Source organism: Netta rufina (assembly GCF_964035555.1).
Source record: "Netta rufina genome assembly, chromosome: 3".
Taxonomy (NCBI): domain Eukaryota; kingdom Metazoa; phylum Chordata; class Aves; order Anseriformes; family Anatidae; genus Netta; species Netta rufina.
This window is the reverse complement of record NC_140125.1, coordinates 91,195,129-91,216,686: the sequence shown is the minus strand read 5'-3', so window position 1 is coordinate 91,216,686 and position 21,558 is coordinate 91,195,129. Positions and strand designations below refer to the sequence as shown.

Below are 21,558 nucleotides of genomic sequence, written 5' to 3'. Positions count from 1 at the left end.
AACTTCCTTCTTTTTTTCCCCCCCTTTATTTTTTTTAAACGCTACTGTAAGGATATGCTGCTGTAATATGTTTCTGTAGCTAAGGAACTTCACTATTATGCTTCACTGATTTGCTGTTTGAGAGTAGGAAGAAAAGGTCCTCATCAAGCTGTGCAAGAGTGATGTGACCTAAGGGAGATAGGGTACTTTTGCTGGGAAGCTGAGTTTTCTGTGTGTGTTATTAAAAAATAAATTAATATATATTTTTTTAAAGTTCCAAACTGAGCTGTAATTTTAATAGCCAATAATTCTTAGGTAGTTTAAATCATCTGCAGCACAACCCTATGAAGTAGGTGTAATAACGTACTCTTGCAGCACTGTGGGCACTTGGTAGACCATTTTTACCACTGTATCCAAAAGCAATCAAAATATCTTGATGAAATTACTAAAGGGTATACTATAGCTCCAACTTTTGCTGCTAGAAGTTTGTAAAATTTTTCATTGAAAACGGATCTTTACACAGTTTTCCTTATTCAAAAGCTTCACCCAGGAATATTTTAATTTATTATTTTCATTCAGAAAGTGGCTGAGAGCAAGACTTCTGTGCAATGAATAGTCCAAAACAAATAACAAATTGTCTCTATTGAATCATAGAATTGAATCACAGGCTTGGGTTGGAAGACACCTTAAAGATCACCTAGTTCCAACCCCACTGCTATGGACACCTCCCCCTAGACCATGTTGCTCAAAAACCCATCCAACCTGGCCTTGAGCACTTTCAGGGGTGAGACAAACATCTTAAAAATGTGAGATTTGCTGTTCCTACATCTTTAAAATGTGAGTTTAACAGGAGGATGGAAAAAAACAAATTGGGGGTAGTATACATACAGATGGATTGAAAGGAAGCAAAATAATACTATATGAAATAGTTTGCTAAGTAGTCTTGCAGCTTTCCTACTAGCTTTTTCTATAGGCATAAAAGTGCAGGAGAGTTTTTATGAAGAATGATCACTGTTGCTGTTACTTGAATTAAAAGAACCTCTGTCTTTAAATTGTGTGATGCCTTTTCCCACATTACATGTATGTGTTAGATTTGGGAGATCTGCTTTATGGACCGCCTTGTGTGTTTTTTTTCGTGCTTGACCAAAACATGATAACATTGTTAATCCTCAAAAGCTGCAAATATGCTGTGGGGATAGTGAGCATCTGGACAGAGTTCCAGCAATAGTTCCATTATTCTGCGTTACTGTGGTAATTGATACTCTTAATTTGCCACCTAGACACAATGTATGATAAGATGAAGCAAATGGCAGAATTTCAGAGGAAAAAGAAAATCTAAAATAATCACAAATCAAAATCTTTGTTACTTCTTTCATTTATTCCCAAGAAATTAGAAGTCCATAATGTTATTTATACAATATCAGATCCCTGAAGTTACTCTAATGAATTCTCTTTTATTTTTTACCTTTTTCTCTACTGTTATTTTCCTTCAAGATTACTTTCAAAGCCTCCTAAAAAAAATGAATAGAAACTGCACAAAAGGATTTCTGCAATCAAATTTCTTACCTGCTTTTTTTTTTTTTTTTTTTTTTTTTTTTAAGACTGAGGGTGATATTTCTGCTGAAATATTTGTCAAAAAAAAAAAAAAAAAAAAAAAAGACTGACTTAATTCTCCGCACTGGTTATGTATTTATTTATTTATTGAAAACATTTGATTGTAAAGTGATGCTTGTAATTACTTACTCCTGTAGAGTAGATTCATTCCTTGTCCATTCTGCCACCAGCTGGTGTATATCCAAGGCAACCCAAGGGTTTCATAAAGTTGCTCCAAGTCTTAAGTATTTCTAGGGTGTGGACAAGATTGTTGTGGTCCATAACAATCCCCAGCTGCTGTAAAGACAACTTAAGGCTGTAGACATAATTCGAAGCAGACACTTAGGCCGGATCCAGATGTTTTACAGGTATCTAGGCTATTTCAAAACCAGCTGAGAATGGAACTAAAGAATGTAACAGGTATTTAGATCATGTACATCAGAGAATGATTGAATATTTTACATTACTGTCACAAAATTTATTTTGAACCATTTTAATCAGTGTACTATTTCTTACTACATTCTTTGGGTTTTTTGTTTGTATTTGTTGGTTTGTTTCTTAAGTGAAGCCTCACATATCCACACCAAGTGGCTGGGGAGGTCTGGAAGTGACAAAAGGTATCACACCCCTTCCTTCCACTTCACCACCACACTACATTACCTTAGTCATCCTGTCCAGTAATAAGGCCAAGCTAAAAATTGAAGTTACATTTGAAGAGATGATATTGGCAGTTGAATAGAATTTTCTCTTGAGCCTTCCTGCTTATATTGATGTCTATCTCAGGTCACTTATCTTTTATTTAATTTAGCTACAATTTGTAAGAACTTATGTTTATTTTGTGTTTATTTTAGAACAGGTTTTTAAACCATACTCTCTTTTTTAGCCTTGGCTGGTCTTGTGACATCTTTGTAATACACTATGCATCGCCTCTTGATGTTGAGTCAATACTAAGAGGTAATCAGATGCACAGTTCACTTTCTTGTCAGGAGAATTCTTCTACCAGCAGATGCATTTTGGATTACCCTTACTTATCACTGGCCCTGTACAGGCCTGCTGGGAGAACTACAACTGGAATAGGCTTCCTTGGCAGATATATAAAAGCAAATCATAATTCTGAGCTTTGTATTTCCTGGAGAAAAAAAAAAAAAAAAAAAAAAAAAACAGGAACAACATTGTTCCAAGTTAGCCCCTTTGTCCTGTTAGTACTAGAGAAGAGAGCACCATCAGAACCTCCTATTCTATCCAAACCTTCACTCTTGTGAAGCCCACTAGCTAAACTGGGCTGGCAGAGATGAAGGGTTTATTCTTCCCCAGAATAAACTAAATTATAACATCTAGCATTTACCCCTTTCAGAGCTCTCAGTTGTTTAATGAATGGCAGTATTAGTTGTGCATCTGTTCTGGAGAAGACTAATTTATTGAAACATCGCAACAGTGGGTTAAAGCCACAATCCAGCCTATGGTATTCCTTAAAAACATGGATGTTGAGAAGGTATTGATATCCAAAGGGAAGTTAATGGATGAGCTGTAACACCTTCAAATCTTTCATTAAAAAATCCATGATTCTGTGATAAATATAAAAATTTCATCACTATGATCTGCTAGTATTTTGGCTACTCTTTAACTAGATGAACTGTTTATAATTTCTTTACTATTTAACATATTTGGTTGTGTTTAGAATTTATCATGTCTTTTTCTCAGTAAAGTAGGTTCTGATATTCATTTTGTTCTTTTGCTACAGATTAAAGAGCATCTCGCAAAGGGACAGAGGATGTTGGCTGGTGATGGCATGTCCCAAGTAACTAAGACACTATTGGATTTAACTCAGAGAAAAAACTTTTATGCTGGAGACCTTCTAATTTCTGTGGAAATTCTCAGAAATGTTACAGACACATTTAAAAGAGCAAGTTATATCCCTGCATCTGATGGGGTACAGGTAAGAGAATATAAAAAGAAGGATAATGATTCAACTAATGGAGTTTGTCGGTATACTGGATGTCACCTATTTGTGCTACTGGGAAAATTATTTTTTCTGAATGATAGACATACGCATTGGTCACTATAAAACTAATACAAGTGTAAAATAGGAAAAGACTCAACAACGCTTAATTAAAAAAAAAAAAAAACAGCTTATGAAAAATGTAAAATTATTTTTTTATGATGTTTATTTCCATGTCAAGGTTTGGTTTGATTGCTAGGGGCATGTTGGTATTTTTTTGCCCTAAGCAAAGTGTTGTTCTTGTTCCTTTCAGTTAAAAATCTATTTACAGTGTTTAGTTATGTAATTCTGGGATTGTTTTTTTCAGTTTGAATAAACAAACCTAAATAGAAGTGCACAGGGTTAGTGAATAGTCTATTTGATATGAATTTACTATTTCATATGTTAGATTAACTCTTCTTGTGTAAGAGGCCTACTAAATCAGATAACAAAGATAACAACACTATAATTATTTCTACTTAATGGGCTGGACAACTCATTCTGCAATGTTTGTTAAAATAAATATTTTACAGGACTTCTGGATCAGGATATTGGTTTCATCTATATCTGGGAATTTTAGATGTTTTTAAAAGACCATAAATGTACTTAAAAATAATAGTAAGATGGTAAATGTATGTATCATTTATGAAAGAGACTTTCATGTCTTCTTTCAAGAGACTTTCATTCATAAATTAATAATGAAGATTTTAGTGAAGATCATATGTATGTATTTGTTTATATAAAGGTAAAAATATATCATAAATATACTTTGGACCCTATTCATGCAGATAAGCAGAGGTATGTGTATGTACCTTAGAAAAGACAAGTTTTTCAGAGTTAACTTTTCAAGAGCTTGCTATTATATTTTCAGTTTTCTTGTATATTTCTTGCACAGAGAAAAATGAGCTTCCACATAAAAGTAATGTCTATTATGTTGGCATGCAGCTAGCTGAAGGTTATATATTTTAGACAGTGTTTCCCAAAAAGTATTTTGGCTGGACATGTTGTTGTTGTTTGTTTGTTTGTTTTATTATTCAGATGAGTTCAATATATTTACGCAAAATTTAACTATTAAGTGGAGTATTATTTGCTGCAAACTTTTCACACATTCTACAGTCTGATAGTCCAATGTGACTTCTTCATCATTCACAGGAACTATAGAAATCTTTGGTAGAACCAGGCTCAAGAACATGATGGTTTAGCTCATGGTCTTAGCAGAGCAGGTCATTTGGAATTTACATAAATTAGAGAGAATTTGATTTCTCACTGATGAAAATGCCAAAAGTTCGGTTCAGTTCAGCAATGTTTCAAAAATTCTTAATGGTATTTTGGCAGGACTGCCTTGGAGAAGTTATTTACACTATTTACATAATTGTAAATTAATCATTATTAAGTGAAGGAAAAAAAAAAAAAAAAAAAAAGAGGGCAAAAATTGTTAGGGCGTATTATTAAAGAAATAAGGAAGGATTTCTCAAATCAAAGAAATAAGTGCCTAAATACCAAAATACCAAATACTATCTGGGGAAATAATAATAATAATAATAATAATAAATTTCAGAAGACAAAATCAAAAAGTTACACAAATTTAAAGCTTAGGTAAAATTCTGAAAACTACTGCAAAGTGTTCAGGAAAATACGTAAAATCAGAATGATTCACTTTTCCACAGGGAATATGTTAAGTTCTTGTTACACTTATGACTTCTTACAATATAAAATGACATCCTGACTCAGTAACATCAGTGTTTTACAGTCAGTTCCTGAGAAAACGGGATATGCTCTTATGTAAACATGAGTATCTTTGCACCATAATCATATAAGGATGAAAATTAAATTATTTTTCTCACAAAAAAAAAAAAAAAAAAAAAGATTCTTCATTCTGCAGAAGATGTGTGGTATTCTATTTCTTTTTTTTTTTTTGCATTAATAAAAACTAGAATCTCTACGTGCTTTTTTTTTTTTTTTTAAAATTCTCAGAAAGTCATAATTTATCATTCCACCTGGTGTCAGAAAAGTAGATTCTGAATTATGAGTAATAATATTTTTAAGGTCCATACAAAAACAACAGCCTAAGACCTATAATTTCTTCTTAGACCATTATCTCTTTTCACACTTACACTCAATTTAAACTGAAAAAAGAAGTGTATTTATCTGAGTATATTTGTTTTTTACAAATTCCATCCATCTGCATAGTCCCTCTACAGTCTTTGGTTTACATCCAGTATGAATATTCATGAATACTGCAAATTATGTGATTCAGAGACTCCATAATGAAAAGAATGAACAGAAAAGTGAGATCAAATTTGAACAGCTTTTAGGGCTAATTACTCAAAATGAAGATTCCTCTACCTGACGTGCTACATAGAAAGTGCCCCTTCTTTAGACAGATAGATCCTAAAGTATTTTGTGTCTAGTACCATATGACTGTTTTTGCATACTTTAATCTTTTTACAATGATTAGGTTTTACATATATGCTTTGTATACAGTGTCAGGAAGAAAAATAAGCATACATGAGGAAGTTAAACAGTATAGAAGGATGTTTCATCAGTGACTTAAAATAGCAGCACTATAGCAAAAGTAGCAGCAAATAGATTTACATAATTATTCTACAAGCAAGATCTTTCCTCAATATGGGAGTTAAATCAAAATGCATCATGTGGGTACACTGGCACTATTTGCTATGAGATGGCCACTGTGCAATTACTTGTGTAAGAAATATGTTACCTAGAAGATAAATATATATTTTTTAAAGTACTTTAAAAAAGTCAGTATAAGTCAGATAGAGCCTTCCTGTACCTAAAGGGGGCCTACAAGAAACTTGGAGACAGACCCTTTGTCATGGAGTGTAGTGATAGGACAAAAGATGATAGTTTTAAACTAAAAGAGGGTAGGTTTAGATTAGATGTAAGGAAGAAGTTCTTTACTGTGGGGGTGGTGAGGCACTGGCATAGGTTGCCAGAGAAGCTGTGGATTCCCCATTCCTGGAGGCATTCAAGGCCAGGCTGAATGGGGCTTTGGCAACCTGGTCTGATGGGAGGTGTCCCTGTCCAGGGAAGGGGGGTTGGAACTAGAGGATCAAAGTGAGAGTCAGCATAGGCAGGCAAGAGGAACAACCACAGACTTGTAGCTAAAATGCAAAAAGTAGATTTATTCTTGTTACCTCACCAACTGGGTAATCCCTGAAGCAGCACCGGAGCAGAGGAATACGAGCACAGGCACATAAGCAGGAATGCAGAAACAGGGTTCATGCTAGGAGGTCATTGGCCTACTGGTCTCACCTGTTTTATTGAGAGTTTGTGCAGGTGCAGTTTTTAACACCATACTGTGATTCTCACTGTGCTTCTTTGAACTGCTCTGTACCAAGGTTTGGAGCTCAAGCACATCTGATAGAGCACCTCCAAGTCCACCAAACACCTCTGTTATCTATGCACAGATGTGCTACTTGTCAAACACACAGAGCACAAACAGCAGCAGACATAATTTATATGTTTTTCTACATTGATGCTTCCCAAACTTTGCACATTCCCAGCTGCAAGGTCACTTGAGTGTATTTACAATCCTCCTCGCCAGTTTTCTGTTCCGATCCCATCCTCCTCACCAGTCTTCTGCCTTTAACCCATTCCTTCCAACAATCTTTAAGGTCCCTTTCAGCTGAAACCATTCTATTATTTCTATTACCATTCTATGATAATCCGTATATGTTAACCACAAGGACCATCACTGTCAGTGAGGAATTAACAGGATTGCCCAATACTTTTTTTCCCCCAATTTACATTTTTCACACACACTCCTGATGCTGAAGTCTAAAAGTAGAGGTGACTTTAGGCTATTCATTAATTCTTCCTAGGGAGGAATTCTGTAACCATATAAAAGGATTTATGACAGCTTTATGCCTGCAGAGAGGGTCAAAGAATTTAAACTGGAACATAGAACTGCATCCATTGTATTACAAAAGAAAAAGATTGAAAGGGAGGAAATTAAATTAGGAAAACATTATTGTCCATTCCTGACTGTAACTGGCATTATCCTCAGAAAAGCCTTGGCAAAAATAAAGGACTTCAAAATTTGGCTCTGGCTGTTGCAGCATTTTCTATAGCAGCCAGTTCAGCAATACACAACCCTGCTATGAAAGGAAGGAGGAACCTGATGCTACAAGGAGGTCCAGTGTTTACTGAAGTAATACCATCATATTACATCCAAATAATGCTTCCAAAATTTAGCCTTCATAGCTGTCAATCATTTTACTAAAGGGCAATGTTGCTTCTCACAGCATTAAGGAAATGAATAAGGAAATAGTCAAAGTAGGTAAAAGACTTTTTAACCTCTATTCAACTGTCATATTTTGGAGTGCATCTCCATGTCTTCAATTATAATCTTCAATTCATAATTGAAGAAGCAAAGCCATTTAATCATCTGCTTAATTCACAAAGCACTGATATTGCTGACTGAAAAATCTTCAAATATCTCAAATCTTCAAATAGCCTCCACAGCTACAATAAATATAACATATTAGGAACTGGAGTAGAGAAAAAGGAAAGAACCTAAAAATCAAGATGTTCTTGTCACTAGGTTCATAAACAGCATTAATGGTTTATTAGCTAGTAACATTAGTACAAAGTGTATCTTAGATCAGTTATTATTGCTCATCTCTTGTTTTACTTGAGTTTAGAATTATTTATATATTTTTTTCATATACGTTACTATTAATTGATGAGTACTTTAATGCTTTCATGTAACTAGTAGTAAACACAAAATTTAACACATAGGATTATTAGCAAAACTATATAATTTATCATCAGCAAGCAATGTATCATGTATACCTCCTGAGTGTTTATCAGGCAATCCAGACTACTCTCAGACGTACTGTTTGCACGGACATGGATTCTTATGCAGCTAGCACTCATACTGTTTCTGCATGGGAACACTGGTTGCAATGTAGTGCAAAACTAACTTTGAACTGGTTCCTTACCATGGTAAATTGTCCCACACTGAACATGTTAATGCATCTAGACTGCTACTGGCACTAACAAGTTAGCTAAAATTTTTGTCCACTGCATCTCCAGAGTATTACATTGGAAGAATGCAGAACTATCATGCTTTAAAAAGTACCTTCTGGGTGAAAAATAAATAAATAAAAGTGAGAGCCAACTCTTCTTAGTAGAACTCTTTTCCAAAATCATAGTGTCCTAGAGTAGACATAGTGCCATGAAACTGCTTTGGCCAGTACAGTTTATCAGTTTATTTTACTCGAGGGACCAATAAAGCTGTACATTTTTTTTTTTTTTTTTTTTTTTTTTTTAATGAGCATTTATACAATTACAATTTTCCAACCTGGTTAAAATGGCAAATCCTATGTAAGGAATGAAGCTTAACTCTTCTCAGTATGTTTCATTTTGCTACTGAATAGGTGAAATGTGTTCCTGGAATATAAACAATATGTGGCTACATTTTCATAGCATCACAGAATCATTCAGGTTGGAAAAGACCTCTGACATCTAGTCCAGCCCTTAAACTAGTACTAAAGTCCACCACTAAATCACACTTCTAAGTTCTAAATCTACATGTTTCTTGAAGACCTTCAGGGATGTTTATTCAACCACTTCCCTGGGCAGCCTGTTCCAATACCATGCAACCCTTTCAGTAAAGAAATTTCACATAATATCCAACCTAAACCTCCCCAGGCACAACTTGAGACCATTTCCCCTTGTCTTACGGCTTGGAATTTTCCTCTTCTTATCTTCAGCTTTACTGTAAAGTTGACCTCTGTATCTGTGCAAATTGGATGAAACCATGAGAAACTATTTTAATGTTCTGTCTTTAATATCCATCATTCCCTCCCAATGCCTACTTGTCATTTGCACAGGAACTTCTGAGCCATTTGCTTTCTTTCTATGAAATTTTGTTTTATTAACTCTTATGGATATTTTTCCACTGACTTCAGTGAGAGAATTGTGCCTTCATTAACATATGGGACATGTTGCACAAGTTCACGAAAACATGTCTTGCTTCTATAAAAACTTTGCCAACTTAAAGCAATTTTTAACAATGTAAGTATATTGGTTAGCATAACTGACTTTCTGATGAGGAGGAAAGATTCATGTCAGGTAGATAGTGGTAGGACTAGATTAAACTGGTGGAAATAATTTTATGTAAAAATTGTTTTCACAAGTTTTACTCAATTTTGTGTTCTACAGTGTTCTTCTTACATGGTTATGAGACACTTAAAATGTCTGCAATATGTCAAATTTTGAAATAAATGCCTTTTTTAGTACAAGCATCATACAGTATAGTATAGTATGTATGGTATGGTATGGTATGGTATGGTATGGTATGGTATGGTATGGTATGGTATGGTATGGTATGGTATGGTATGGTATGGTATGGTATGGTAAAGTTGGAAGTTATTTCTGCTCTCAGTCACTGTACTATTGAATGCTTTGCACTTTCATTAAATAGTGTGTTAAAATTACTTCTTGCTTGAACCTTTTTTATACCTTTTTTAACCCCAAAACAACTAAAAATTAATTGCTGGTGAAGGAAATATGACCAATAATATGAGTTCCAACAGGGGCCTATGGGTGGTATTTCACTTTCAGAGGTTGTGATGATCTTAATCATACTCTTCAGCTAAGGTCACTAAAAGTTACACGTTTATTTTATGAAGGAACAGAAAAATTATAATTGGCAGGCTATTGCCAAATTTGACATTCTGCAAGAAAAGTGATACAGCTGAGAACAGAGCACAAACTGTTAGCTTTTAAGGGTAAAGACTGGCAATAGAAAATGGGAAAGGCAAGGCAAGGCAAGGCAAGGAAAGTTTTCCACAAAAAAAATAGAAGAAAGTGATTTTTAATCTGTGATTTAAGAGCTAAATGCCATGGCTTTGATTTGTGCTTTGCTCAATTGTAATTAAATCAATTGGACAATCATATATAGAAAATAACAGTTCAAGGTCAAAGAACAGAAATTAATTATTCCTTTTCTGACAAAATTACTAAAAGCACAGAGGCAAAAAGTAATAAGCACCTAGGATCAGACAGCATTTGGCAATGAAATACCACTGCATCCACTGTTTGTGGTCATTAAGGATCATTTTCATGTTTTGAACAGAAACCAGTGACCCTGAGACAAGCATTTTCTTAGTGTGCTTTATTTATTTACAAAATATATAGTAGTCTAGTTTCTGGAATGAGAGTGACTTGGAAATGGAATATCATCACATTTAGAAGTTGATGCAAGTTCAATACAGGCCTTATTTTATATAAAGTAGTTGCATGGAACCTGATTATACAGACAGAATTGAACAATTAACCATAAAATACATTTGCTCTTTTGTCAGTCTAACATATTTTGTTATGTCATCTCTTCCACTGATATAAATATAGGCTGCAAAAGTGAATCTGTAATAGAGAAAGGAAATCTTTCTTGATATTGACTTAAGGTTACAATTGTTCATGTCATTAAAGTCATTTTACTTTGTCTTTTATTTAATTGACTTTTCAGAACTTCTTTCAAATCATTAGTAACCTCTTAGATGAAGAAAACAAAGAGAAATGGGAAGATGCACAACAGGTAAGATTTGCCTTCTGTAACTCATCAATTAAAAACATGCAAAATGAGATATGACATTTATTGTATTTATTAATCTTTAGCAACACTTTTCTTCAGTAAGCCAGGATAAATTGGAGTATATGATTTCAAAACTGAGGCTTAGCATACACCCTACTGTAAGTAAATTATATCCTAAATGAGACAATTTTTTGGAAATAACAGATCCTTTTCAAAAAGGAACAATTCCAGGCCCCATTAGCTAATTCAATAGATTAAAAGTATATTAAGAATAGAATATTCTTGTGATGAACAGATTTCATTTTATTCCATGGAATTATTCATGATGTCTTTCCATTTGATGTTGTAAGAAAGTACGTATGAAAGTTGAAAATTGCTAGTAAAGACTAGCTACAGTCATGGTTGCATTAAACAGCACATATCAGAACTCATCTAAAGAACAGACATGACATCACTAAACTACTTGCAGAAATATAAACAGTAGACCTTTTCTAAACACTTGCATTTAAGAGAACAGTTGCGATTCCTAAGACAGAAGAATTTTAGGACTAAGATAGATATTATTTTATAAAATAATAAAATCTAACTCAATATATATATATACATATATGTATAAATAAAATTTAAATGATACATGGATATGAGTATTTCTTACATGCTTATACTAAGAATACTACAGTGCTGTGTTTACGTTTATTAACAGGGCCATGGAACTATCACATTTCCAATACAAGTAACAGTGACTATAGGGATAAACAGATAACTATGTACAGATGAAAATGATGGAGGCATTCAAAGTAGATGGAGGTAGACGTCTTTATAATGTTACTAAGAAGGAATTCAGGACTTTTTGCTACTGATTCAAATGTTCCTGTGGACATATAATGGTGCAGCTGACACATTGTAATTTAGCCAGGATTTTTTTTTTTTTTTTCCATTTCTGTTCCTCTGTGCAAGTTCCAGACACAAAGATAGACGAGGTATGTCATTTTATTTAGTAGTGGTGGATGGAAGCAGAAAAATCACATGCATGTGGGCAGCTTCCATAAACATATAGCACCAAGATTAGGGAATTGATACTAAGCAACTATTTTAGCCCCACTAATGAACAGATGACACTCCTCATGTTATCAAACTTGTTTTCTTCTACTCCTCCCTGCCTGCTTGCCCATGCCATGTGCATTATTTGTCCTCCATTATTTGTCCCACCAAGACCAAGGAATGCAAGGAAGAGGAGAGAGGAAATTTCCTAAGAGGAAATTATGATAACTTGGGGGTAAAAGAGGGAATAATATATTAAGTTCCCTCACTTCTGCTGGTTGAAGAAGTTGTATTGAAAAAGAGAGATGAAACAAGTTATTTCTGGTTTCCCACAGCTCCATCTCTCTGCCTAGTAATTAATTGTCTCATACACCTGGATACAGCACTGGTAGGAAGACAGGAACCCAAGAAAGGAGGGAGTTGAGCACCTTCTGAGCTGAACACTACTCCTGAATGCAGGAGTCATAGGGTCATAGCTGCCTTGTAACAAAAATGGGGAATTCATTAAATATCAGACTCCTGAGCTGTGGTACCCACAGAAACCATACTACTTGCTTTTTTACTGTTCTTGGGCAGTTACACAAGCCACCTCATAAGCATTTTTGAAGCAAGTGTGTCTTCATAATGACTACAAAGAGTAATTGTATTCCCAAGTACTCCTAAGTACTTCCAAAATTCTTTTTTTTCTTATGATGATACCAAACACCATCACCTCATTAAAAAAAAAAAAAAAAGAAAAAAAAAAAAAAGAAGAGTGATTCTGTTCCCAGTTTAGCTATTCTCTTGATTTTCTGGGGTTTGTTTGTTTGTTTTAATGCAACTTTACAAAACCAAGGTGCAGTCTGACCAACATTTTTTACCAGTTTGTATGCTTTCCTTGAACTCCTGTTACTGTTAGCTTAGATCTCTTAGTCGGTTTTCTGGATTGTTTTGCTGGAAAGAAAATCTTACTCACTGTCAGCAAATTGCTGACTTTCTATCAAGTATACAGCTGCAGTGCCTCAGCACATCCTTTTTTCTAGATTAAATGCCAGCAGTTGATACCATTAATTACAGGTTATATAGCATGCAGATAAGCAGCACTCACTTTAATACTTGCCTTTTGTTAAGAGCTGATGTAAAGTACTGCACACAGGAAGCCACTTCAAGTCCACAATAAATAAGTGTATAGTGGTGTTTCAAAACTCAGGAGTTATTCAGCATGTTCTTCATCACCATCTGCTGGCATTCTATTGATTAGCCAGTACTTCAGATATATAGAAATGAAGAGTACCTCTATTACACTGACTGTTCAATAGTTTCTGCTGAAGTTATTACTATAAAAAGTCAAGTGAAAAAAAAAGTGAATTTCAATGAAATTCAGCCTTGGTGAACAATCTGTGAGTGTGTGTGTTATGAATGAGATGGATGCAAAAAAACACACAATATCTCAGTAACATCATTTGGAATATGGAAGTCTCCTTCACCTTAAGCAGCATTTGCAATGTTAGGATCATAAATGCCATAACACATTTTTCATAAAAATGATATTGCTGTCCTACCTTTTATAAAAAGATCTATGTAGAAAACAAAGGACATTAATAAATTCACCATCCTGACCCAAATAGCTATGGATCTAGACAGATAAAGCAAGATGAAGATGGAGCACACCATGCTTGGATATATAGTCAGTATAGGCATTTGTTGGAGTTGGTCATCTCAGTGGTCAAAAGAATGGGTTGACTGTTGCTCATAAATTGCAATTTGGACATCTCACTGATAAAAAGAAAAAAGAACAGATCATCCCTTATTTTTCTGTTATTAAAGCTTTCATTACTGAAAATTGTCCTGTTCATGACAAAAGCCATAACCACCAAAAATATTTTTATGCATGTGATATAAGCAGTATTTCTTAAGCTTTCTAATAACTTTTTTTTTTTTATATTTAATACATTTTGATGATGGATTATGGTTGAATATAGCCATTTTTAATGTTTTTGTGATCGTAGTATCTTATAGCTTTGAAAATAAATTATATTTCTTGGAAATATGCTAGTACGTACCATTTTGAAAGTCATTTTGAGAAGTTACATTAGTAATGCAAAGGCAACTGATTTTAATTTACTGCATCCAGTTCAGAGCTTCCTGGTGCAAGACATGGTGAGCCCAATGAGAAACCATGAAAGTGTTTAGGGCAATAAAGCATAGAGCATAAAAGGAGAGGGTGAAAGTGATAACAGTTTTGCTTGGAAAAAGAGAAGGTTCAGAGGGGATCCTGTCTATTTTATAAATTCCTGACGAGGAATTCATTAACATCAGGAGGAGTAAAGAAGACAAAGCCAGACTCTTGGTGGTGTCCAGTGATAGGGCAAGAAGCAACTGGCACAAATTAAAATGTAGCAAATTCCACTGAAAAGAAAGAAGACCTTTTACATTGAAAAGAGAGATCCTTTTACTGAAAGAGTGATTGAATCCTAAAACAAGTTGCATAGATGGGCCCTTGCTTCTCCGACTTTAGAGATATTTAAAACCCAACTCAACACAGTCCTGGGCAACATCTCTGAGCAAGTGGTTGAACTAAATGGTATCCATAGGCCCCTTCCAACCTCAGCTATGCTATGATTCTACTTCAGTAATCATCAGTAATCATCAGTAATAACAATAGTATTATCACTAATATTTTATATTACATACATATTGGTTAAAGAAACACAGATTTATTATGCAGTGGAGGCCAGGGTAAGATTTGCACTTACCTGTTCATGGTGGGAAGGAGAAAAAATTCATTAAAATTATTTCAAAACATTAAATGCTTTAACCAATAGAGATAGTAGTGGTCAATAAAATGTTTGCTTGTTTGTTTATAAGTGCTGTGACTTACAGAAAACATTGCATTGTACAAAGCATATTTCATGTAGCCATATGGAAAGCAGCGTCTGTTCACATGGGGATGTAATGATAGAAGTGGTTGTTCACAGAAAATGTTAGGTATTGAAACATGGCAAGAACAGTTTGACTGTTAAATCTCACATTTCATTTGATTGCATTAAGATTTTATTTGAATTTCCTGCTGTAATGACTTTGATATTACAGTTATAGAATGTCTGAGCTTCCTTTATTTATTATTTTAGATCTATCCAGGCTCGGTGGAGTTAATGCAGGTGATTGAAGATTTTATACACATTGTTGGAATGGGAATGATGGACTTTCAGAATTCATACCTAATGACTGGAAATGTAGGTAAGAAATAGGAATTTCTTCTATGAAACTTATGACCTATTGAAAATCAGAAATTGCAAGTATGTACTTTAGAGTTGCTGTTTCTATCACAATACAGATTGGGCTTCGCCTCCTCCAGATTATCTTTGTTGCTTGGTTATCTCCTCTCCAGTTTAATACAGTCAGTGTGCCTTACACATCAGTCTTCTCTGTAATTCTATCTCAAGATCTGAGAGGAAAGTTTCAGACTAAATAAAGTTCAGAAAATACTCATCGGAAAACTGTGAACTATAGGTATATGCTAGAGCCTTTCTAGGATATACAGTGTTTCAAATGGTAATTTAGAAATTCGTGCTAATTATAATAATTATATACCTAATAGCATGAGAAATATTAATTCTGTTGACATTATCTTTTAATATTCTATTCTCCCACATCTTTGCAAGTATTATAATAATCAGCATAGACAGAAAAGTAATAATTAAAAATAAAAACAAGATATATTAGTTGTCAAAATAATGTAAGCCTTTGGTTTCTTTTGTGAGTTTTTCTTTGTGTGATGGTTTCAAAAATTTATTCGGATTTATTTTTAAGCTTTTTTTTTTTTTTTTTGGCACTGGAGTGTTGCCAGGCAATGTCTACTAATTAAATAATAGCAAACATTGAATATGAAGATGCTTAGCAAATGAATTCCACTTACTAGTTGCCATAAATGCTCCTGAAATATCACAGCATTCTGTTAAAAATTCAACCAAAAATGAGATTGAAAAGCTCTTCTTCTAAGTACTTCCACTTTGTTTAGTATCTTCCTCATTCAATCAACTTTTTTTCAATTTTATATATGCCAGGACAGTGTTAGGTAGTCATATGTAATGAACTATTACAAAATATATGTTTGTCTGATAGGAAAACTTCTGGTGTCAATATATTCTTTCAGATTTCAGTTAGCATCTTCCTGCATTAATGTCAGTCAGTTCTTCAGCAAATCATTAGAATTAGTCAGAAAATAAAGTCATTTAGAATTTGGTTTGGAATAAAACAGGGAGATTGTTAGAATGTCCCTACTGAATATCTATCTTTCTGTGTAATAATAAATATTTATTATTTTTGTCCTAAAATGTTTAAAACATTTCAGTAGACAGTATGGGAAGATTTTGCTTTTAACAAGTGATTTATTATTACTGGTGTTTTCTGTATGCACTGTAGTACCACTTAAAGCTCCTTCCAGTTGTCAGTCCCTCATTATGCTACACCCTGCATATATTTATAAAGAAAGGGCAGTATCTGTCTTAAAATGCTTGTTCCATGGCATTTTTATGACTAAATAAAAAGATATGTTTATTTAAAGAGCACAGTCCATGCTGCTTGGCATGTTGTATTGCATTCTGAACTGTTTGTCCTCTGACAAATGTGGAAAAAAAACACCATTGAAAAATGTTTTAAGAAGTTGTGTTCAAATAATCTGTGTCTCTACATATTCATGGCTTCAAATGTGAAACAGCACCAACTTTCCAATTGAATCAGAAATCATGCTGTGCAATGGCTAGTCTATATAACTGCATAATCTTCACCGTTTTTCTTTTGATTATTCTTTCTCTTCCCACATCTCAGATATTTTTAGGCATTCAGGAGTAAGTTTTTTCTTAACTATGTAACTCTTTGCCTTTGATGGAAGATAAAGAAAAGTAAAATGAATTTATAGGCGTATTCTGACTACCTAACACTGTCTTGACACATTGTAGTGAGTTTATCCTCACCCTTACATTGCTCCTTACTGAGTCAACCATCAAAAAAAGATGTGCAACCGCTGTGCAACTCATTAATTAGAATCCTTAAGTACAGGTGACATGGTGACTGAAGTAAGCAGTAATATCTTATTTTCACAAATGAAGGGGGAATGTATCTGGAATAGTCCAGGTTTAGTGTAGTTAACCTTAGGGGGTCTGTATAACTGTGTCTGACTGGTTGTGTAGCAAGAACTTAGGGGATGTTTATGTTGATCTCAGCTGAGAGGAGTGAACTATGCAGTTGCAGTTGTCCTGTCTTAGCATGTCTTGTCATACCAACAGTAGTTTAAAACCCTGTGAGGTCTTGTTTACAACTTGTAATTGTTACTGTAGTTGTAATTGTCATGTAAGTAAAAAATCATATCCCATGCAGGAAACAGATATGTGCAAGAAAGAGGTCCTACTTTAATATGTATTCCTTTTTAAACAGGACTAATAGTTATTCTGAGGTTATTTACCATATTTACAAAAATATTCCCTCAGATACTTTAAATGTCTTTTGCTATATTTTCATTATAGAATTACCTTAAAGTTCATATATCCGGAAAAAAAAAAAAAAAAAAAAAAAAAGAAAAATAAAAAAGAAAGATTCAGTGCTTCAGTGCTAAGGATGAACTGTTGCTTCTTGTCAGGAAAACAAAACAAAACAAACAAACAAAAAACTGTTCTGTGAGAATGTCCCTGTATTGCACAAAGTTCTCAGTTTCCTGCCATTAATTTCAGTTTATGTGTTCATTTCTTATTTATTGGCACTGTATGTACTTAAGGGAGTTTCACTACTTAAAGGGGGCTTATAGAACAGACAGAAAGCAACTTTTTACTAAGTCAAATAATAATAGGGCAAAGGGGGATGGTTTTAAACTAAAAGAGAGATTTAGATCAGATGTTAGGAGGAAATTCTTCTCTCAGAGGGTGGTGAGGCACTGGAACAGGTTGCCCAGAGAAGCTATGGATGTCCCGTCACTGGAAGTGTTCAAGGCCAGGATGGACAAGGCCCTGGGCAACCCATTCTAATGGGTAGCATTTCTGCCTTTGGCAGGAGGATTGGAACTAGATGAGCTTCCGACCCAAGCCATTCTAGGATTCTATGATGCATAATATGAGCAGCTAATTGTAATTAACTGATGTTATTTTCTGTTTCTTTCAAGGCACATAAACTTGTGGCTTAACAAGTTCCTATACAGCAGCCACACTTCAATGACTGTCCATTACACATTCACAGCCTGTGGGCACATGGGAAGTAATTAAATTTACCTTAACTTCATATTAGGCTACACTAAGCCACATTATTACACATTTGCAAGTAGCTAAGAAGGTCCATAAGGACAGTTGCATATTACTGTTAAACTGTTCACTATGGTGGTACTTAACTTCAATTTTTGGTTGCTTCTGAACAAAACATCAGAGACTAGTTCCAAGTCCAGATGATCCAATATCTGTACTTTGGGTTTGACTTAGGTAGCACAGCCAAATAAGATTCATTTCCATTAAAGCAAGGACAGTTTCCTCTTAGCTCTTCTCTTGAGGATAGAGAACATGATATGAAAAAGCTAACAAATGTGAAAGCAACAACTTGTATTGATTCTACATGGATGAAACAGATGGTATTTGTTTTATTTGTGTTCTCCCAGTTCTATATTATGTTCCTTTAAGAAATGATTAGGTGAAATAAAAGCATCTGATAGGAGGTGGGAGCCTTCTTCCTCCTCCTGCTTCTTCTCTTCCTCCTCCTTCTCCTCCTCCTCAGAACCATCTGAGCCGGCACGGGAAAAAATGGTGTGAAAAACAAGAATTTTTACTACCACTCAAGGTCTCTGAATTAGCTGGAAGCACAGACCCACCTGTAAAGATACAACACCCAGTGGGAGAAAAACTTAAAACCCTTTTTACTGCCATTCTATTAACTACTTGCTTTCAGTTTTCTCTGCTTTAAAAGATGAGTTTATGATTTTAGTTTAAGAATAAATCTTGGCTTTTACCAGTCTTTTGAACTATTTTTTGAAGCACTAAATGCCCGTGCAGATCCAACTCTAGTCATTGACAGATCTGGGGCCCCATCCCAGAAAATCTTTAACAGTTCTGAAGAAATATGCTAAAAGGAGACTGAAGGAGACTGACCTACAATCAAGAAATATTAATCCTTTTTTTTTTTTTTTTTTTAATTGCTGGACTTGAAGATTGGAGTACCACAGATAAATGTCTTGAAAGGTATAGGTAGAATGTGGAGCTGGAAGTATGGACGAGTATTAGGAGATACATATTTCTATGGCAGATTAGGATTCTTTTGTAAAAGAAAATTGTCACTCTCGAATTAAATAAATTTATTTAAGAATAGTAGACAAAAAAAAAAAAAAAAAAAAAAACAAGCTTGTGACTCTTCCAAGATATTAATGAGAACACCAAATATTCTTGAAGTGAATGTGAGTTGTCATGGATGTTACTTGGAACTGAAAGAAAGTAAACAGAATTTTAATCATGAGAAAAGCCATTTTTGTTGATGTTTATTTTATGAATACTGATTTTTGATTGACCAGTAATGGTATAAAATATACAGATATCACAAAATTATTTAGGCATGTCAAAGACAGGGAAAGCTGAAGATCACCAGGGTTTATAGCAAGATTAAAAGAAGGGAATATCTACTGGTAGATTGAATTTAATGTTGACAGAAGTAAGAGGGAGTAGTTCAAACTATACATAATGTAGGAATCTAAAAAAAAAAAAAAAAAAGTAAAATCCCATGGTCACTTAAGCAGAGCTAAAAAACAAAAAACAAACAAACAAACAAACAACAGCCTTAGTGTGTGAAAAGAACAGTATAAAGAAAATACAGAAAATGTTTTCATTTTCAGTAGCCATCACTTGCACTGCTCTTTTCATCTGAGATTATGCTGGTTGGAATTCGTTTTACTTACTTGAAGAATCGAAGTTGGATTCTAAAACCATAGTCTACTATGGATAGTCTACTGCTCAGGAAAACAATTCACACCATCCCAGATAGACACCTAATGTAAGGGCATGGATTGCCTTCTGGATGTTCTCTCCAGTGGTTATAAACAGGTTATTGACTAGCTTAGGACGGAATGATTCAGTACATTTAAAGCAAAGAGGAGTGCTATTTTGTGATTAAATTAAACCTATGAATACATTCATAGGTTCAGAGTGGCATGCTAAAAATAATAAATAAATAAACAGCTTGAGAACTGGAATAATTAGAATAGCTTTTTCAGAACATATTGTTAAATGGTAATTAACAATGTTAAATAAAATGTAAATTGTTAAGTGTACACATCTAAACAAATGAGAAAAAAAAAAAAACTAGACTGACATCTCTGTTTAATATTGCTCACAGGGAAAAAAAAATAAAATTAAAATTAAAAATTAAACAAACAAATAAAAAACCTGATTTTTAACTAGTAAACTTATGTATAGTTATACATAAGCACATTTCATTCTGAATGACCATGAGGCCAAAATCTTAAGAAGAATAGAATAAAAACAAGTAGATATTTACATGGGGAATGTAGCTAGCTATATTCTGTGAAAAAAATAAGAGGTTAAAAAGCCATGCTGGCATGCAAAAATCAACTTCTAACCCATAGTCTTTGTAACTTATTTGCACTTAAAATTGACTACTGTGATGCTGGTACTCTGATGAGTAGTCTGATCCTGTATGGTAATTATCATATCATAAATTTTCATTTAGGATTTCATACTGAGTTGCTTATATAAGTTTTATAAATATTTGCAAAGCACAAAGTCTTTGCTTTCATAGACAGTCTAGGATGTCATAGGGGAGAAAATTATTTTAAAACAATAACCATTGTCTTGTGTCTGCATAGTTTCTTGTTCCCTCTTTGATTTTCCATTCCATTTTCATATCTATGAAATTTACACCTAAAGGTTTAATAATCTCATAGGGTTATGGAATATATCTTAAAATTTTCTGGTCATAGCCAGAGATATATAAAAATGTTAACGACGAAAGGAACTTACAGAATATGCGCCTATTCTAGCTGTAATACATAAGTAACGGTACACCTGCTGAGCTCTGGTGAATCCTAGAAAATAATTATACTTGACTCCTGTCTGTTATTGTGGGTTCATTCACCCTTTCCTGAAGGTCAAATTTTTAGGTCTTATATGTTGCAGATCCTGTTCTTACTCTCTTGAAACCTCTCCAAAGTTCATTTACTTATCATAAAGGACTCTGCCCAGTCTGCTTATTTGTACAAGATTTAGTGATGTGCATCTCAAAAGCAGCATTCAAGATCCTTTGACCCATATACCATAAATATTGTACTGGCCTAGAATATACCCAGAGCTCTTAACAATTGAAAGGGTATTTTTGTCAATTATATTATAGATGACAGAAGATAAGCAAGAGCATTGCTTCTTTCAATTTGTCCAAAACT

The 21,558-nt window shown here is 34.0% G+C and overlaps 1 protein-coding gene across 1 annotated transcript in view; it reads left to right on the top strand.

Moving 5' to 3' along the window:
* The window catches only part of ADGRB3 (adhesion G protein-coupled receptor B3), a gene marked incomplete at both ends in the record, with an annotated part of 465,234 nt that overhangs the window by 233,316 nt on the left and 210,360 nt on the right, over nucleotides 1-21,558 (top strand). Inside the window, 3 exon segments of the mRNA XM_084283871.1 lie at nucleotides 3,314-3,508; nucleotides 11,052-11,120; nucleotides 15,269-15,377. Of these exon segments, the coding sequence (XP_084139997.1) occupies nucleotides 3,314-3,508; nucleotides 11,052-11,120; nucleotides 15,269-15,377 (373 nt within the window).